Raw genomic sequence first — 16519 nt, 5'->3', positions numbered from 1 at the left:
TAGCAAGGTCCCCTAGTTTGGGGTCTATCTTAATGAGAAGCTAACTGCGCCATTCCATCGATATATTGCAGTTGGCGTTCCCCAAAAAGATAATAGCCCTCTGGGCCCAGCCTGACAGAATGCCCGGGAAGATCAGGGTGCCTGAGGCTTTCACGTTTTCCACCATGTCCAGGATGCAGGTTAATGGTCCGGACACATCCAGTAGCTTATCCTGGCAGGCACACCAGGCCCTGTCAATCCCCTTTTTGGGATCACAAATACATTTTACCAAGAATGTCGCCATGCCCACTTCGATCTCGGAGGTCAGTGCCACTTTATTGCCCAGAGATGCGCAAGGGCATTTAGCATGCAGGGGGTTACGGACGTCCTTATCAAATGACTTGCAGAGCTGTCGTGTGACATAGGCCGCAACCATATCTGCACAAGTCCGTTCCGCCGAGCATGGTTGAACGATCTGCTCTCCTCTGAACATCCCTTGGGAAGCCTCTGCAGGAGAGTTATTATAAGCCTGGGCTTGAGCGGAAGGGCACCATGGGTGGGACCCTTTGTCCTGGTCTCCATCCGAGCCAGAGTGGGAACCGTGTCTGGGGAGGGCGTGCTGGGGCAGGGAGGGGAGTGGGGCGGAGGGGCACCCGAATGGCCTGGGATTTGAGGGTCTGACTCCGGAGCCAGACCACGGGCCATAAAGTCCCATTTTAGCCTACCAAAGACATCCAGGTCGACATTTGGACTGGGGTTCTTCTTCCGTTTAGGAGACAGTGCAGGTTGGGGAGCCTGGTCTGGAGGTGGAGTGGGTGTGAGCCCAAGGGTGTCTTGCCTCGCTGAGAGGGATTTGCTGCAGATTTCTGCATATTGTAATTATTTCTGCTCCAGGGGGGCCACCGCCTGCTTAACCGCGCTCCAGATGGAGGCGCCCCTAATCTCACAAAAGTGTTTGTCAATGGGCAGGCATGTAACGTTTTCTTCCTCTGTGTAGGATTCCTCAATGTCACTCATGCTGAGGTCTATACTTACTCGGGTCACCAGTGTCAGTTAGTGAGGCCTGGGGAGACCAGGGAGATGTAGAGGGCAGTAACAGTGGTGGGGGTTTCCCAGCCAAAATGAGGAGGTCCAGAGGCCAATCGCATGAAATGGAGAACACCGGTAAATAAGGAGGCCCAGGGGGCCAATCGTATGGTATGCAGAAGGCCTGTAGTGACACCAACTCGCCCCTAAGGTTGGGAAGGGCACGCACGTCTGAGCCGGTGTCCACATGTAATCGGTCACGCGTTAGGTGCTAGGCAGTTTACTGACCCCTGAGAGGGGTGTAGTGCTCCAGGCGAGCGGGGGCAAGGCACAGAGTTGGGCCCCCTGCCAGCCGCACTGCATCTCTTTCTCGATCAATAAGACGCGTGCTGACCCGGGAAGCCTGAGGGGAAAGTCCACCGGTTGCGCGGTCGTTGCGGTGCCCTCTAGTGGTCAGAGGACCACACCACATGAGCCACTGAGTGTCTCTGTGCAGCTTCAATCTAGACAGTGGCCATGAAAGAGCGACAAGCATTCCATCAGCCGCACACTATAAGGTGAAAACAGTCGAACACTGCACATTCTGAAAGCATAAACAAGAACAACAGCATATTAAAATAGACAATAAATCAGAGAGGAAATGGCCTGGGGCCAGAGACATGTATCTCGACTGCGGGAGCAGCGAAGAAAGAGGAGGTGACAAACACGATGAAGGACTATCTAAGCACCATGGACTGTTGATTGGCTGTTGATTTACTATGGTTTGTTGGATTTCCCAACTGTTTATGGGAAATGTAGTTTGTCGTTAATTGGCTGCTACAATAAAGTGGTGAAGAAAGGATTAAGCATAATCCTCGCCTCCAGTCCGGACATAGAATTTGTCATTCACTGAAAGTGACATGAGCAATCACTGGTAATGCATAGAGCATCCTCTGAGTAGGAGAGATGGAATGGGATGTTCACGTATGCTTAGTTAACCCTTTCTGAACAGCCTGCAGATGATCTTGAACTCAGGGAAACCGTAGGAGAAGAAATTGTCATAGTCTGACCAAGAGCCTTCACCAGCACTGAGACTCCTTTAGATGATCGATGGGTAACGGTGGGTAAATAAGTCTAAAAGGGCAGGCACAGTTTCTATTGACGTCTTGTAACAGGGTATTTAGGCATGCCTAATGCCAGGACATATAAGGTTCTAAACCCCAAGAACAAGTTTAATTAAAGATAATAAGTATTCAGATGTTGGTCTTGCTTTATTTCGAACAGAGACTCCATGAAACATGTTCTATTTGTGTAGCTATTTATTCAGCATCAGCCAGTGTGCGGTAGACCAGTGGCCTTCACGCTTTTTAATGCAACACCCTCCCCCCCCATAGGGGGGGGAATTCTTCAGGCCCCACTTCGAATTTTTCACAAAAAGAATATTGAATTGGCAATGTTTTAATACATCTACACTTATTTAAATATTGCGATTAAGTTCTGCTACTGTTTTAAAAATGTATTTAGCTAAACAATGGCAAACATACTTTTCTGGTCAGGCAGGTCTTATTAAGGTATAAAATGATCCACAGTGTGATTATTAGAAGTGAGGGTGGGATATTTGATGAGTATTTGCAGTCCCTTCCCTTTTGACACACACTCCCAGCTTGGATATAAATGACAAAACACGTTAGTGATGGCTCATTACAGAGCGGTTTGTTTCAGATAATTTTTTCATATTTAAACAAAGCCCTATTATTAGCATAATGCTTATTATGACCAGAGCTTGGTGCCCCCATGAGATCACTTGCCGCCCCCCAGTTTGAAGACCTCTGATCTAGACTCTCTTCCATTTAGATGCTGCATTACAGTGTTTCCCAGCTTGTGGTCCGGTGATCCCTGGGGAGTCCGCAAAGCCTCCTTGGTGGGCGGGCCGCGACTGCTTAGAAAATTAAATAGTATTAACAGACTAATAACATGTATATAAATAAAGTGGCTAAATGTACAATAGAGAATTTTAAAACGTACTGTAAAGGACAAGGAATTTTAAATTGTAGCCTAAAAATTAAATTAGTATCCTCAGATTGATTAGCGGGAGTGGTGCAGATGCATCACACTGACAATAATATGGATGATGTGTGGCTTTAAGTTTCAACATTCCTATTAAAATGTATTTATTTTTTATTTATATCTGTTTGTAAATTAAATTAAAAGTTTTATTTGTGTATGTGTTTGAATGCTCGTTTCTGTACTTTTTGTATTGTTTTGCGTTTAAAATCATAGACAATGTATAGGCCAGGGCCCCCGGCTTCCAGTAATTACTCAGTGGAGGGGCCCCGGATTCCAATTATCTTTCAGCATGTGTCCCCGTGTTCCAGTAACGATAAAGTCAAAAGGCTGGGAACCACTGCTGTATTATGATTAAATTTCAGTGTTTCTTGCCAGAATAGTGAATACAAGTGGTAGAAAAGATTCTGCGTGAATAATATTACAGTGTTGTGGAAATTAAGCATTGGCAATGAGTTAGACAGGAAGAAAGTCGTCCTAAAAAGTGTTACCATGAATCTGTATTTGTTTTGTACATATCGAGTTGCTATCTTTCAAGGCTAAATAGATACCTTCCTTTGGTATTAAGGGATGCCTTACGATTCTCCGAAGAATTTAACTCTATTGTTTTGAAAGCTAAAAGCCTGAAATCCGAGCTAGCCTAATAAAGGTACTTCCTGTGCATATTTCTACTTTTTAATATAATTGAGATAAACGTATATGCAGGATGTTATTATGAATGTCATCTGAGAAGGTACTTCATTGTAAGGCTCCTTAAAAACGTTTTTTTGTTTTACTTTAAATATAGTCTATTTCCAGATTATAAGTACATTAGAAAAACACTCCTATAAGCTGTAATAACAAAAGTAAAATAAATATACTTTCAGATGACATTTATATTAAGTTTTCATGAAGAAGTCCAAATTCATCCACACATTTTGACATACTGAAATACAACTCCATTTTGAAGCTTACTTTTAAATTAATCAAGTATCTTCTACTGATTCAGTATCCATATGACTGTATAGAATTTATATAAGAATCTCTCAACACTTCAATGGCTATTGAAATTTAAACATTTCTGCTCTATCACTTCTAAATCGTATCCAAAATGCAAATGGCCTAAACAAAATAACATTTTGTGGGGTCTTTTTGAGTATGTAAGAGAAAAAGCCATCCGTATATTCTCAGGGTTCCGGCCAGTTAAACCTGTGGTTCCCAGCCTCATTTACAAATGGGGAACCTCTAGACTTTCAGCATCACCTCCACTCCCTGAAACCCATGGTCCAACTTTTAATCAGCCACCTAAATACATCAGAAAGCTTACCTTCTTCAGTGTGTGTTTGTCATGTCTGCAATTGATCCGATCACAAAATAAATTCTTCATGCACAGTAAAACTCCCTTCATATAGGGGTCATTGATTGTTTTTGTTTGTTTCTTAAACAGAAATCACCACCAGGGCAGAAATCACCGCCAGGACAGTTTGTTTTTGAGAAATGAATGATGCTGAGCAAGCCACTGTGTTATAGTCCTACATGAAAGTTTTGAGGAAAGTGCTCCTGCCATATTATTGAAGCACTTTGCTCAGGAATGTCCAGCTGCAATGACAAGAAACCTAAAATAAGACTGGGAGGTTGGGAGAAGTGAGGCCTCCACCCTAGCATTCTGGTAGACCACCTGAAGGGACCTTCCTCCATCTCCCTCTCCCCACCCCCAGTAAAGCTCTCCTAGTTCTTTTAAATTAGTTTGGTCACTGGCTCCCTTCAGTTAACTGATCACGGTATGGCTGACAAATAGGACTCTAATATGCTATACAAAAAGCATTTTATCGACATTGAAGACAGTGCGAAAACAATAGTACTCCATCAAGTAATGCAGACGCTATCTTGAATTTATCGCAATATGCAGGAAAAAGGGTTATCATGTTCATATAATCATCAATAAATCAACCATTCTCCTGAATTTTAATCATCATAACCATGTACAAATTAAAGAACATAGTGACTATGAACACTAGAGAAACATGAGAAAATATAGTTAGCTGTGATACCGCCCGAAACTGTTGGTAACTCAATTCTTTCGCCATTAAACAACAAATTAAACATGTACCACAGTGTGCAAATCAGTATGTATCCAAAACATTGGTTACAGTGCTGAATATATAGGTACTTCAGAAATATACTGCTTATGTAATCGCTTCAAAGTTCTTAAAACAACCAAGTCTTATTTAGATATCATTCTGTGTTTTAAACACATTGTACAACCCAAAATTCACAAACTCAAAAATTGTATGGGTTATGGTGAATGAAAGAAACTCATGCGTACAACCTAGGTATGATTGTTCAACATTAGTAATGCCCCTATGGGTGCATGAGTACTTTAAAAAGGCTATCCTCACTAATATCTATAAATCGCTCCCAAGTGAATCACATTCCAGTATGTAACAATTCAAATTATTAAAAAAACAATGCAGACATCTTAACTGCCAAAAGCTACAGACAATACTTATCTGCAAAGAAAAGGTTCTACCAATGTAAAGTACATAGATGTATTGGCCCCAGTGTAATCAACTATTCGTAGTCCGTCTGATATACAGAGATTAATAGATCTCGAATCCGACATGTACAATCGTGGTCATGTTATTTTGAATCCTGTCTTTTTCATTGGTTCAGCAAGTTAAATCCCATTCAAGAAGACCTATCGAGATCTATTAAGCTCTGTATATCAGACAGAATACGTTAGAATTTTAATAACAAAGCCTTGAGAAAGCCCCAGGCTGTCAAGCCATATAAGGGGCGAAACACGTGTTGGCTAAAGATACAACCTCACTTTGGTTAGAGACATACATTTTCTACTAATGAACCAAATGAATCAGCTGGAATAATCGTCTAAAATAAGTGGAAATTGAATATACACAACAAAGGATTCTGTATTATTTTTGGCAAAGGGTAGAATTACTCAGATTGTCCTACAAGAATATTTACCCTGAGGAAAATGGGCCCAAACCTCAAACAGTAATCTACTCCGCCACCAGCAATAAGGGTATTGCCAAACAGGGAAAGAATGTTGGACTAATGAATTCAACTCACAAATGTTCCCTCAATAAAGTGTTCAGTATATCCCAACTGGATTGAAAAGTCTTCTTTTTGTTAGACAGGGTCACTTTCAATAGGTGCATCTTAACATATTCATTTTGCAAATAAGCATCTTGAACAATTTTAGAGCCTGAAGTAAAGGGCATTTAACTTGCCAACATGTTTGGTTCTACTTGGAGAATAAACATAGGAGGATTGAAAACTTCAATGTTAAACTTGGCCAAGTTCACCTGCAACAAATATGGAATCAATACCTGGGTCTATAACTTTTCATCTGTTCATGAAAGCATGTAGTCTCTCAACAAGCTACAAAGGCATTCTCCTTCATTAGGTCTGTGTCCCGTTATTGAACTCAAGATAGTTCCCCAGCCCTAACAGTTTGGAGCATCCTGCCTGAAGCACCTACCAAATCTTCTCCCAACACCCCACATAATAGAATACTAATGGCACAGCATTCACAGTATCACAGCTCAAAAAGAGGTTTGGATTTCAACAAATAGCTCCCCGTTAAATCTAGCCCAACACAAATACACCAACACCAAACTCTGTGTGTCTGACTACACTGGTGGCAACATGTTACTCTCTAAAAGCATTAGAAAATTATAAACAGGGCCACTGGAATTGTGTGAATCTGCAGCTGTGTCGCTTTTTCACATAGTTGTGAGTTTGCTGCATTTGCCATGTAATCCATCATCTGCTGCATAATTAGCCCAAATAATGTTTCTAGCTCATACAGGTCAAATGTTACTAAAAATGCAGCAACATGTGTTGCAGTGCAGTTGGAGGCCCTTTGTAAAGGTTAACTGTTCACCTCTCTGTTACTTATTGATATATTTGGGTTTTAAACTGGCCCTTATGAAGGGCAGCCTATGCCCAGACAGTGTTTACAAGTGTAAAAATGTCAAAATAATTAAATAATACTGTCTCAAAATGTGCCACATTATGCACCTTAAGTTGCCCTTTCTTGCTGCACAATTTAGTTAACCCTGCTGCATAATTTGACCTTGTCTTGCCTCATAATTCCATTGACCTTGACTGTAACCCAATGACAACTCTCTAGAATTCACAGTGGTCACTGATCTCATCTTAAGGTGACACCACCAAGAAAACGAAGACTGGTTGGTACCAGCTTTGTTTACTAAAGAAATGTAAGCCTTTCTTCTGAAAAGGTGATTTCACAACTTCTGTTTAAGACCCAGTTCTCACATCTGGATTATGGCAATGCTCTGCTCCAGAGCCTCCATCCTGCACCCATTTAAGAGCATTCCACACGCAGCAACAATCCTCATAAGGCTATAAGAAATATAACCACATTACCCCCACCATAATGGAACACTACTGTCTTTGCCTGCCCATCTATATGGTCTTTGAAACCAGCTGCACTGTCTACAAAGCCTTAACTAGGTCTACAAAACCTTAACTACCTGTCTACCTGCCTGGCAAGCTCACAATCGCAACTGGCTTTTGGCACTACTGCAGCCTGAATTCATCAGACTGGTGGCAAAAAGAAAATAAACAAGACAACAGGCCTTCTCCATTTATGCACCATCCCTGTATCCATCAGGACAACTTTGCCCCTGCTCATTATGAGGAACATGGTCCTGACAATTACCCTTCATCCTCATAATCTGCCATAAAATGCATGTTACTTACACTGACTGCTTCTAAGTACATCTGCCTATCTTCTGCTCATCTTTCTGCACTTTCTCCTCGTCAGCTTTATCGCCCAAGGCCATCACACACACAGCATCTTGCTGATAACAAAACAGACAGTTTACCCTCCCTACTTTTATCCGTATTATAACCTTATAATTGCTCCATCCTACCTCTCCTACAAACGCCATCCTACTGTCAGCATTTTGTCATCAGTGGCTCCTTTTGGCTTCTCCATTTGTCTCATCAGTAATGTCTACATACCTCACCATAACTCATGCATTGATCCTTTCCAGAATTGCCTTGTCCGTATTCACCCCACTATGCAGTGCCAATCTACTGGAAGCATGTAATGCATAACTCAAGACATTACCCCATCAATCTCCAACTCCTCTTTACGCCTTCCCCTCCTAGCTCCGTTTTCCAACTCATGCCTTTAGATGCACCACAGTGCCAACGACCATTGTACTGCAGAAAGGTGAACTCTTGCTACCACTTACACACTTCATCACCCAGATCTGCACTCTTGCCTTGCCGTAAGTCTTCCCACACAAACATTGCCTCATTGTCACACACATCCCACAACTACACATCCCGCATGCCCATCTCTAAATCCGCCCTTCTGCATCAGCTAAGTAAATGTAATTACCATCTTATAACACAAACAACCCTTTATGAGAAAAGTAAAAATCGAATCAACACCCTTTAAAGACAGTTACTTATCGCAGGTTGCTTACTAATGAGAAACAAGTTCTAAGAGGTCAGTTGATTCAATGGTGTCGGAAGTATTGGGGAGGAAAGTAAAGTAGGAGAAGATGAAAGTGAGATATTAAAATTATATGGGAAATTTCATCAGCTACACAACGAAGAGGATTTTACTGGTGCAACAGAGATGAAATGGAGGAACGCTGCCCATTTGTTTTCTGTTGGCAGGAGTCTGACAACATATGTTTCAGAAAGGAAATTGTTGTCCCTGCAGGGTGTTTCTAAGGTCTTACATAGAGGGATCTCAAAGCCAGAGAAATATCTCCAGATCTTCCCTTTAAATCTTCAACAGGGCACATCTCCTTCATGCTTTAAGTTTGAATCCACTGACTTTGTCGCTCGTCCTTCAGGGACTATGCAGATAGTATATCCTTAGGAATATGTGGCTGCGTGGGGAGGTAAAATATGTGGTCTAAATCTCCAGCTGTAGCACTAGAGCAGGGCAGGGTGTTTCCCTCTTTTTTTGATTTCCCCTCATCTTTTGTACACACTTTTGTCTACAGCCTGATGAATGATTACTTCTTCAAGCCTCCAATCAACAGGTTCAGCCTGAACTTCTTGGACCAGGACTTGGAGAGAGCATATAGAGCCAGCTATCAAGAAGAGGTACCATTTATTTTCTGACTTGGTTTGCTTTTAGGAATAGCTTTAAGCGTCTGATACCTGTTGGATCTGAGGGTGTCAGTTGACTATGAAGGTAGAAAAGAAATATTCATACATGTCCCTTGTGATACCTTTTAATAAAAGGGATTATGATTTGTTTGTGGGCGTTTTAATGTTTTCATTTGCTTGCCTTTGAGCATACTATGAATCAATCAATCATTGGATTTATAAAGCGCACTACGTACCCGTGAGGGTTTCAAGGCGCTGGTGGGGGGGGGGGGCTGTTACTTGTCGAAGAGCCAGGTCTTGAGGAGTCTTCTGAAGATGAGTAGGTCTTGAGTCTGTCGCAGGTTGGTGGGGAGGGTGTTCCATGTTTTGGCGGCGAGGTATGAGAAGGATCTGCCGCCGGAGGTCTTTCTTCAGATGCGGGGGACGACGGCGAGGGCGAGGTTAGTGGAGCGGAGAAGACGGGTGGGGGTGTAGAAGCTGAGTCTGTTGTTTAGGTAGGCTGGTCCGGTGTCGTGGATCGCTTTGTGAGCATGGGTAAGAAGCTTGAAAGTGATCCTTTTGTCCACAGGGAGCCAGTGAAGGTTTCTCAGGTGGTGGGAGATGTGGCTGTGGCAGGATACGTTGAGGATCAGCCAGGCGGAGGCGTTTTGGATGCGTTGGAGGCGTAGTAGGTCTTTTGCTGGGATGCCTGTGTAGAGTGCGTTGCCGTAGTCCAGCCTGCTGCTGACGAGGGCCTGTGTCACTGTTCTTCTTGTTTCTGTCGGGATCCACTTGTAGATGCTGCGGAGCATGCGGAGTGTGTGTTGTAGCAGGAGGAGGAAACTGCGTTGACATGTTTAGACAAGGTGAGGGAGGAGTCGAGGATGAAGCCCAGGTTGCGAGCGTGGTCGGACGGTGTCGGTGGGGTTCCTAGTGCGGTGGGCCACCAGAAGTCGTCCCAGGTGGAAGGGGTGGGTCCGAGGATGAGGACCTCCTTCTTGGCCGAGTTCAATTTCAGACGGCTGTTTCCCATCCATTCAGCGATGGATTTCATTCCCTCGTGGAGGTTGGTTTTGGCGGTGCACGGGTCTTTGGTGAGTGAGAGGATGAGCTGGGTGTCGTCAGCGTAGGTGAGAATGTTGAGGTTGTGTTGTCGGGCCACTTGTGCGAGGGGGGCCATGTAGATGTTGAACAGCGTCGGGCTGAGGGATGAGCCTTGGGGGACGCTGCAGATGATGTCGGTGGCTTTGGAGCAGAAGGGGGGGAGGCGGACTCTCTGAGTTCTGCCGGAGAGGAATGAGACGATCCAGTCGAGGGCTTTTCCTTGAATTCCGGTTGCGTGGAGGCGTGATTTCAGGGTGCGGTGGCAGACTGTATCGAAGGCGGCAGATAGGTCCAGGAGGATGAGGGCTGATGTTTTGCCGTTATCCATTTGGCGTCTGATGTCGTCTGTGGCGGCGAGAAGGGCGGTTTCGGTGCTGTGGTTTCGTCTGAAGCCTGACTGGGAGGGATCTAGGATGCCGTTGTCTTCGAGGTGGCTGGTTAGTTGTGTGTCGATGATTTTTTCAATCACCTTTGCTGGGAAAGGGAGCAGGGAAATGGGTCGGAAGTTCTTGAGGTCGTTCGGGTCTGCTTTGGGCTTCTTGAGGAGAGCGTGGATTCCATTTTTCAGGGAAAGTCGCTGTTTCAAAGGAGATGTTGATGACCTTCCGTAGTTGGGGGGCGATGGTGGAGTCGGCTTTGTTGTATACGTGGTGGGGGCAGGGGTCTGACGGAGATCCTGAGTGGATGGAGTTCATGATCTTGCGTGTCTCTGTGTCGTTCACGTTGGTCCAGGAGGTCAGGTGGTTTGCACAGGTGGAGTGTTCGGGGGTGGGGTCTGGCGTGGGAGTGGCGTCGAAGCTGTCGTGGATGACGGTGATCTTCCAGTGGAAGAAGGTGGACAGTGCATTGCAGAGTTCTTGGGTTGGAGGGATGTCGTTGACGTTGGTGCTGGGGTTGGAGAGTTCATTCACGATGCTGAAGAGCCCTTTGCTGTTGTGTGCATTGTTGTCCAGGTGGTCTTTGAAATGGGTTCGTTTGGCTTGTCTGATGAGTTGGTGGTGCTTGCGGATGGCATCCTTGTGGGCTGTGAGGCTTTCAGGTGTGCGTTTGAGGAGCCATTCATTTTTTTATCTTCCGGCAGTCACGTTTGGAGTTTAGGAGCTCGTCGGTGAAGCAGGTGGCTTTTCTCTGGCTTGATTGTCGGTGGGTTTTTTGAGTGGCGCAAGGGTGTTGGCGCAGTCGTTGATCCACAGGGTGAGGTTGTGGGCGGCGGTGTCTGGGTCATTGGAGTTGGGGGGAGGGTTCTGGGCGAGGGCGTTGGTAAGCTGGTCTTCCGTAACTTTGCCTCAGCATCGGCGGGGTGGTTGTTGGGTGCAATGGTGCTCGGTATGTTTCTTGTAGGTGAAGTGGATGCAGTGGTGGTCGGTCCAGTGGAGTACGGTGGTATGGTTGAAGGTGACGTGGGCGCTTGAGCAGAAGATGGGATCAAGCGTGTGGCCGGCGATGTGGGTTGGTGTGTTGACGAGTTGTCTGAGGCCGTGGTTGGTGAGGTTGTCGATCAGAGTAGTGGAGTTGGTGTCATTGTTGTTCTCCAGGTGGAAATTTAGGTCCCTGAGGAGGATGTAATCCGTTGAGGTGGGTGCTGGTGAGGCGGCGAGGGATTCGCTGAATGGTGCTCGTGGTGCGGGGGGTCTGTAGATGAGTGTTCCTCTGAGAGTGGTGTTGGGGTCGGTGTGGATGCGGAAGTGTAGGTGTTCGGCGGTCTTGAGGGAGTCGTCAGTGTGGGTGTCGACCTTGAGGGAGGATTTGTGGGCGATGGCTATGCCTCCTCCGATTCCGTTGTTGCGGTCCCTACGGATGATCTTGTAGCCGTCCGGGATGGCTATTGCGATGTCGGCCGCTGAGGAGTCACTCCACCAGGTTTCGGTCAGGAAGTCTACATCTGGGGCGGTGGAGTCGAGCAGGTCCCAGAGCTCGATGGCGTGCTTGCGTGCAGAGCAGGTGTTGAGGAGTATGCAGTGGAGGTGGTTAGTTTCGGTCTTTGTTGGTTTCGTTGTTCTGTCGCAGGTGAATCTGCAGGTGCGGCATGCGAAGGGTCCGTGGGTGTTCCTTGGTGAGGACTGGGAGCATGCTGTGATGCGGCCGGGATTGAGGGCAGTGAGTTGGTCGGCCGTGTAGCGGCGTCTGGAGGTGCACGGGTCTCGCGGACCGGGGGGGGTGGCGCTGGGCACAGTCGGGCTTGCCTTTGGCGCGCCTTCTGCGCACCAGCGCCGCGGCCGTGCTGCAGCTGCCATAAGAAGAGGGGAGGGTGGGAGTGGCAGCTGGGAGCCAGGAGGGCTTGTCCTATGAGAGGGTTGGGGGGTGGGGCCACAAGGGATGCAGCGGCGGGAAAGGGAACGAAAAACAGTGAGAGAAGGAGGGGGGAGGCGGGAGGGGCCGCAAGGGATGCAGCGGCGGGGACAAAAGCAAAGGGGGAACGGGCACGGAGGTGGCGCGGAGCGGGGAGCGACCTACCTGCAAGCAGGGTCAAAGGTTGCTCCCTGCTAGTGCGCCGCGGCTGCCATAAGAGGAGGGGAGGGTGGGAGTGGCAGCTGGGAGGCGGGAGGGCTTGTCCTATGAGAGGGCTGGGGGGTGGGGCCGCAGGAGACGCAGCGGCGGGCAAGGGAACGAAAAACGGTGAGAGAAGGAGGGGGGAGGCGGGAGGGGCCACAAGGGAGGCAGTGGCGGGGACAAAAGCAAAGGGGGAACGGGCAAGGAGGTGGCGCGGAAGGCGGAGCGGGGAGCGACCTACCTGCAAGCAGGGGCAAAAACATTCAGGGTGAACATACAAAGAAAAATAAGTTGTTTTCTGATGATTGCAGCTGAATTTCCTTAAAGGCTTTCTACTTCAGTCAAGGGCATTGCTGATTTGGTAAATTAGCATTTCACCTTAGAGTCTTGAGGATCACTGCGGTTGAAGTAGCACAGGTAGAGCATGTTTGTCAAGGATACTTACCCTGCAGATAGAAGAATGGAGGTATGCTATTTGCATTTGAGATGGAGGCGATTATGACTACATGATTCCATTTTCAGTGGATTTCTTATTTTCTTTAGATCCACTGCTTCTGTTGTGGAAACAAGGCAGGGCTGGTTCTACCCAATTATAGCAGGAACCCCAACAGAAAGTCACACCTAGAGCATCAGAGTAGCAACTATTCTAGATTTCTTTGATCCCGAGTCTTCTGACCCAGTCTTCAGCAAGAAGATGAAAACATGGCTTTTTAATTAGTTAACAGCTTTGCTCCATCTGCCTGTGGTCCGCAGCGATGGCAGTCTGTAGCTTTCTGCAGCTGTCGCACTGTGTAAATCATCATTCATTCAGTTATGCTTCTTGCTATCCACTTTTGTTCTTTCTTCTCTAACGTGTCTAATAAGTAACTCCTTTGTAATTATAACATAAATTCTTTAATTATTATTTGGTGTTCTGACAACCTTTCATTTTTTGAAACAGGTGATAAGGACGGCTCCTGTAAAGACGTTTGGCAGTGCCACCTTTAGTTCCCTCCTGGATGTGCTGCTGTCAACTCTGGTCTTCCTCATCCTGTCGATAACTTGCTTTTTGAAGCAAGGCACCTCTACGTCTGCCCCATCGCTGGGCAGCATTGTAGTCTTCGTACTTGCGGGGCTCCTGTCGGTGTTATCACTCATCGTCTCTGTCAGGTACAACTGGAGGAGGGGCACATAAATTTGTATCTCCATTAACATTAGCAAAATCAGGGCAGTTGGTGCTTTTCTGTGTTAATTTCAGAGCTTCTGGCATCAGATAAGCCAAATGGCCAACCACCAGTCACCAATAATCATACAACTCTACTTGCTGATCACTTGAACTTCTGTTTTTTTTTTCTTCACATCATCTGGCGCTAAAGCTATTTTTTTTTTTGGCATGGAACTCAAACATAGTGATTGTGGCAGTCGCTGTGTGAATGGTGAGGGAGAAGAGTTCGCATTTTGATGTGTGATTATATTCTTCATCCATGTGTTTTTTCCTGTTTATCTGATTGATAACAGGTGTTAGTGATATGTTGCTTAGCTGCTGTTTGTGTTATCCCATCAATTATAAAAATATCTGTATTGAACCAAGATATCAGGAACTGGTTAAGGGTGAATATCTTCTTGAGGTCGAAGCCTGCACCGTCATGCTTGATAAAAAAAACTCTTGGGGACCTTCAGGCAGCTGGTCTAGGGATGCATTCTGCCACTTGCTTACCATTGGCTTTGTGGTTTGTAACTCACATTTTCTAACTTTTCTGTTTGGTGACTTTATTTGTCCAGCCTGATTTAGTCCTTCCCGTTGCCCAAGTCTTATTTACCGTATTCTTCCACAAACTTACTTTCTGTAAATAGGACTTTAAATCTTGTTCTTACCTTGTCACGCTTGCTCAGCCTTCAAAGACAGAGGTCAAATGCCAAGCTCTCTCTTCCGAGGAAGCTTGGTGTTTACTTTTTTTTCTCTGACTTCAAAATGAGAAAATGTATGTGACAATCCTGCAGAGTATCCATGTAATAGGAGAGGGTGTAGGATTTGTTTCTAGCACACAACAAACAAATTAACTGTACTGATGTTTCAGAATATATCAGAATTAGTACAAATGAAGGGCATTTTTTGTAATTCTGAAGTGTGGTGGAAACAAATATTTGAATACGATCAAAGCACATTAATACACTAGGTGATGATATTTGCACACATCGGTTGTGTGCAGTAAAACCATATTTTGGTGCAAATATAATGGTCATTTCAATTGAAAATGTGTTGTCTCTAAAGGAAGTGCGCCACTACACAATGCATTCCCCAAACTACGCCACTTCACTCCACTGTATACCTTTCCCCTCTGTTCCACACCACTCCATTCTGTAACACTTCTCTCCACACCACTCTGCCGCACTCCACTCCAGTGTACCCCAATCTACTCCACTCCAGTGTACCCCACTCCAGTCTACTCTCCTCAATTTACCCACCCCAACCTACCCTACTTCATTCTACCCCACTCTAACCTAATCTACCTCATTTTAATTTACCACAATCTACTCCAATCCAGTCTACCCCCTTTCACTCCAATCTACTCCATTCCAGTCTACCCTACACCACTCAACCCCAGACTACCCTTCTCTAGTCTACTCCACTCCAATCTACCCCACTCAGTGTAACCCAGTCAACCTCACCTCACTCTTGCCTACTGCATTCCATCCCAATCTCCCACACTCAACTCAAATCTACCCCATTCTGCCTCAGTCTACCTCACTCCAATCTACCCCTCCCTAACCCACCCCAATCCATCACACCCCAATGTACCCCAATCCAACCCACTCTACTGCAGTCTACCCGACTCCATTCCAAACTAATGCACTCCGCAGTAATCCACTCCAATCTACCCCGCTTCATACCAGTTTACCCCACTCTACTTCAGACTCCACCACAATGTATCCAGCTCCTCTCCACTCTTAATCTATCCCAATACACTCCACTTCACTCTACCCCTCTCCAGTCTACTACAATCTACCTCACTCCACTCCAGTCTGCTACACTCCAATCCACCCCTTCCACCCCACTCTAATCTAAGACACTCTAATCTAAGCACCTCCATTCTCATCTACCCCAGTCCTCTCTAATCAATCCCATTCCACTCTACCACACTCTACTGTACCCAGATCTACCCCACTGCACTTCATCCAATCTACTCCTTCACTCTACTCCACTCAAATCTTCCCCACTCCAACCCCTCCACCCAATCCACCATACTCCAATGTACCTCACTTCAATCTACCCCACCACAATGTACCCGTATCTACTCCAGTCTGCCTCACTCTGCCCCACCCCACTTTACCCCCCTACTGTACCCTACTCCCTCTACCCCACTCCTTTCCAGTCTACTCCACTCCAAACTACCCCATTGCAATTACCCCTCTTTAGTGTACTCCACGCTACTTAACTGCAGTCATCCCCCTTCCGTCTATCCCATTCTCATCTACCACACTCCATTCCAGTCTACCCTCCTCTAAATCTCCTCCACTCCAATCTATTCAACTCCATTTCAATCTACCCTACTCCATTGTACCCCACCACAGTCTACCCACTCCAGTCTCCCAATCTACCCCACTACACTGTACCCCAGTTCACCACACTCTACCCAATATACCACACTTCACTCTACCACAAACAACCCAAATCTACCCCATTCCAGTCCAACCTAAACCACTCCAGTCCACCCCACTCCTATCTACCCTACCCCACTAAACCCCAAACTAACCTACTCAAATTTACCACATCCAACCCACCACACTCATATCTGCCCCACTCTACTCCACT

The 16519-nt window shown here is 45.9% G+C and overlaps 1 protein-coding gene across 5 annotated transcripts in view; it reads left to right on the top strand.

The window, feature by feature from the left end:
• ADCY9 (adenylate cyclase 9) overlaps window positions 1-16519 on the top strand; it is a 453549-nt gene that overhangs the window by 346855 nt on the left and 90175 nt on the right. For all 5 annotated transcript variants that reach the window (XM_069210454.1, XM_069210453.1, XM_069210452.1 and 2 more), the window contains exons 6-7: window positions 9045-9147; window positions 13667-13875. In XM_069210454.1, coding sequence (XP_069066555.1) covers window positions 9045-9147; window positions 13667-13875 — 312 coding nt within the window. The remainder of the gene's footprint in view (window positions 1-9044; window positions 9148-13666; window positions 13876-16519) is intronic.

This window comes from Pleurodeles waltl, chromosome 10, assembly GCF_031143425.1.
Source record: "Pleurodeles waltl isolate 20211129_DDA chromosome 10, aPleWal1.hap1.20221129, whole genome shotgun sequence".
In the NCBI taxonomy this organism is placed as follows: domain Eukaryota; kingdom Metazoa; phylum Chordata; class Amphibia; order Caudata; family Salamandridae; genus Pleurodeles; species Pleurodeles waltl.
This window is presented reverse-complemented; position numbering and strand designations above follow the sequence as displayed.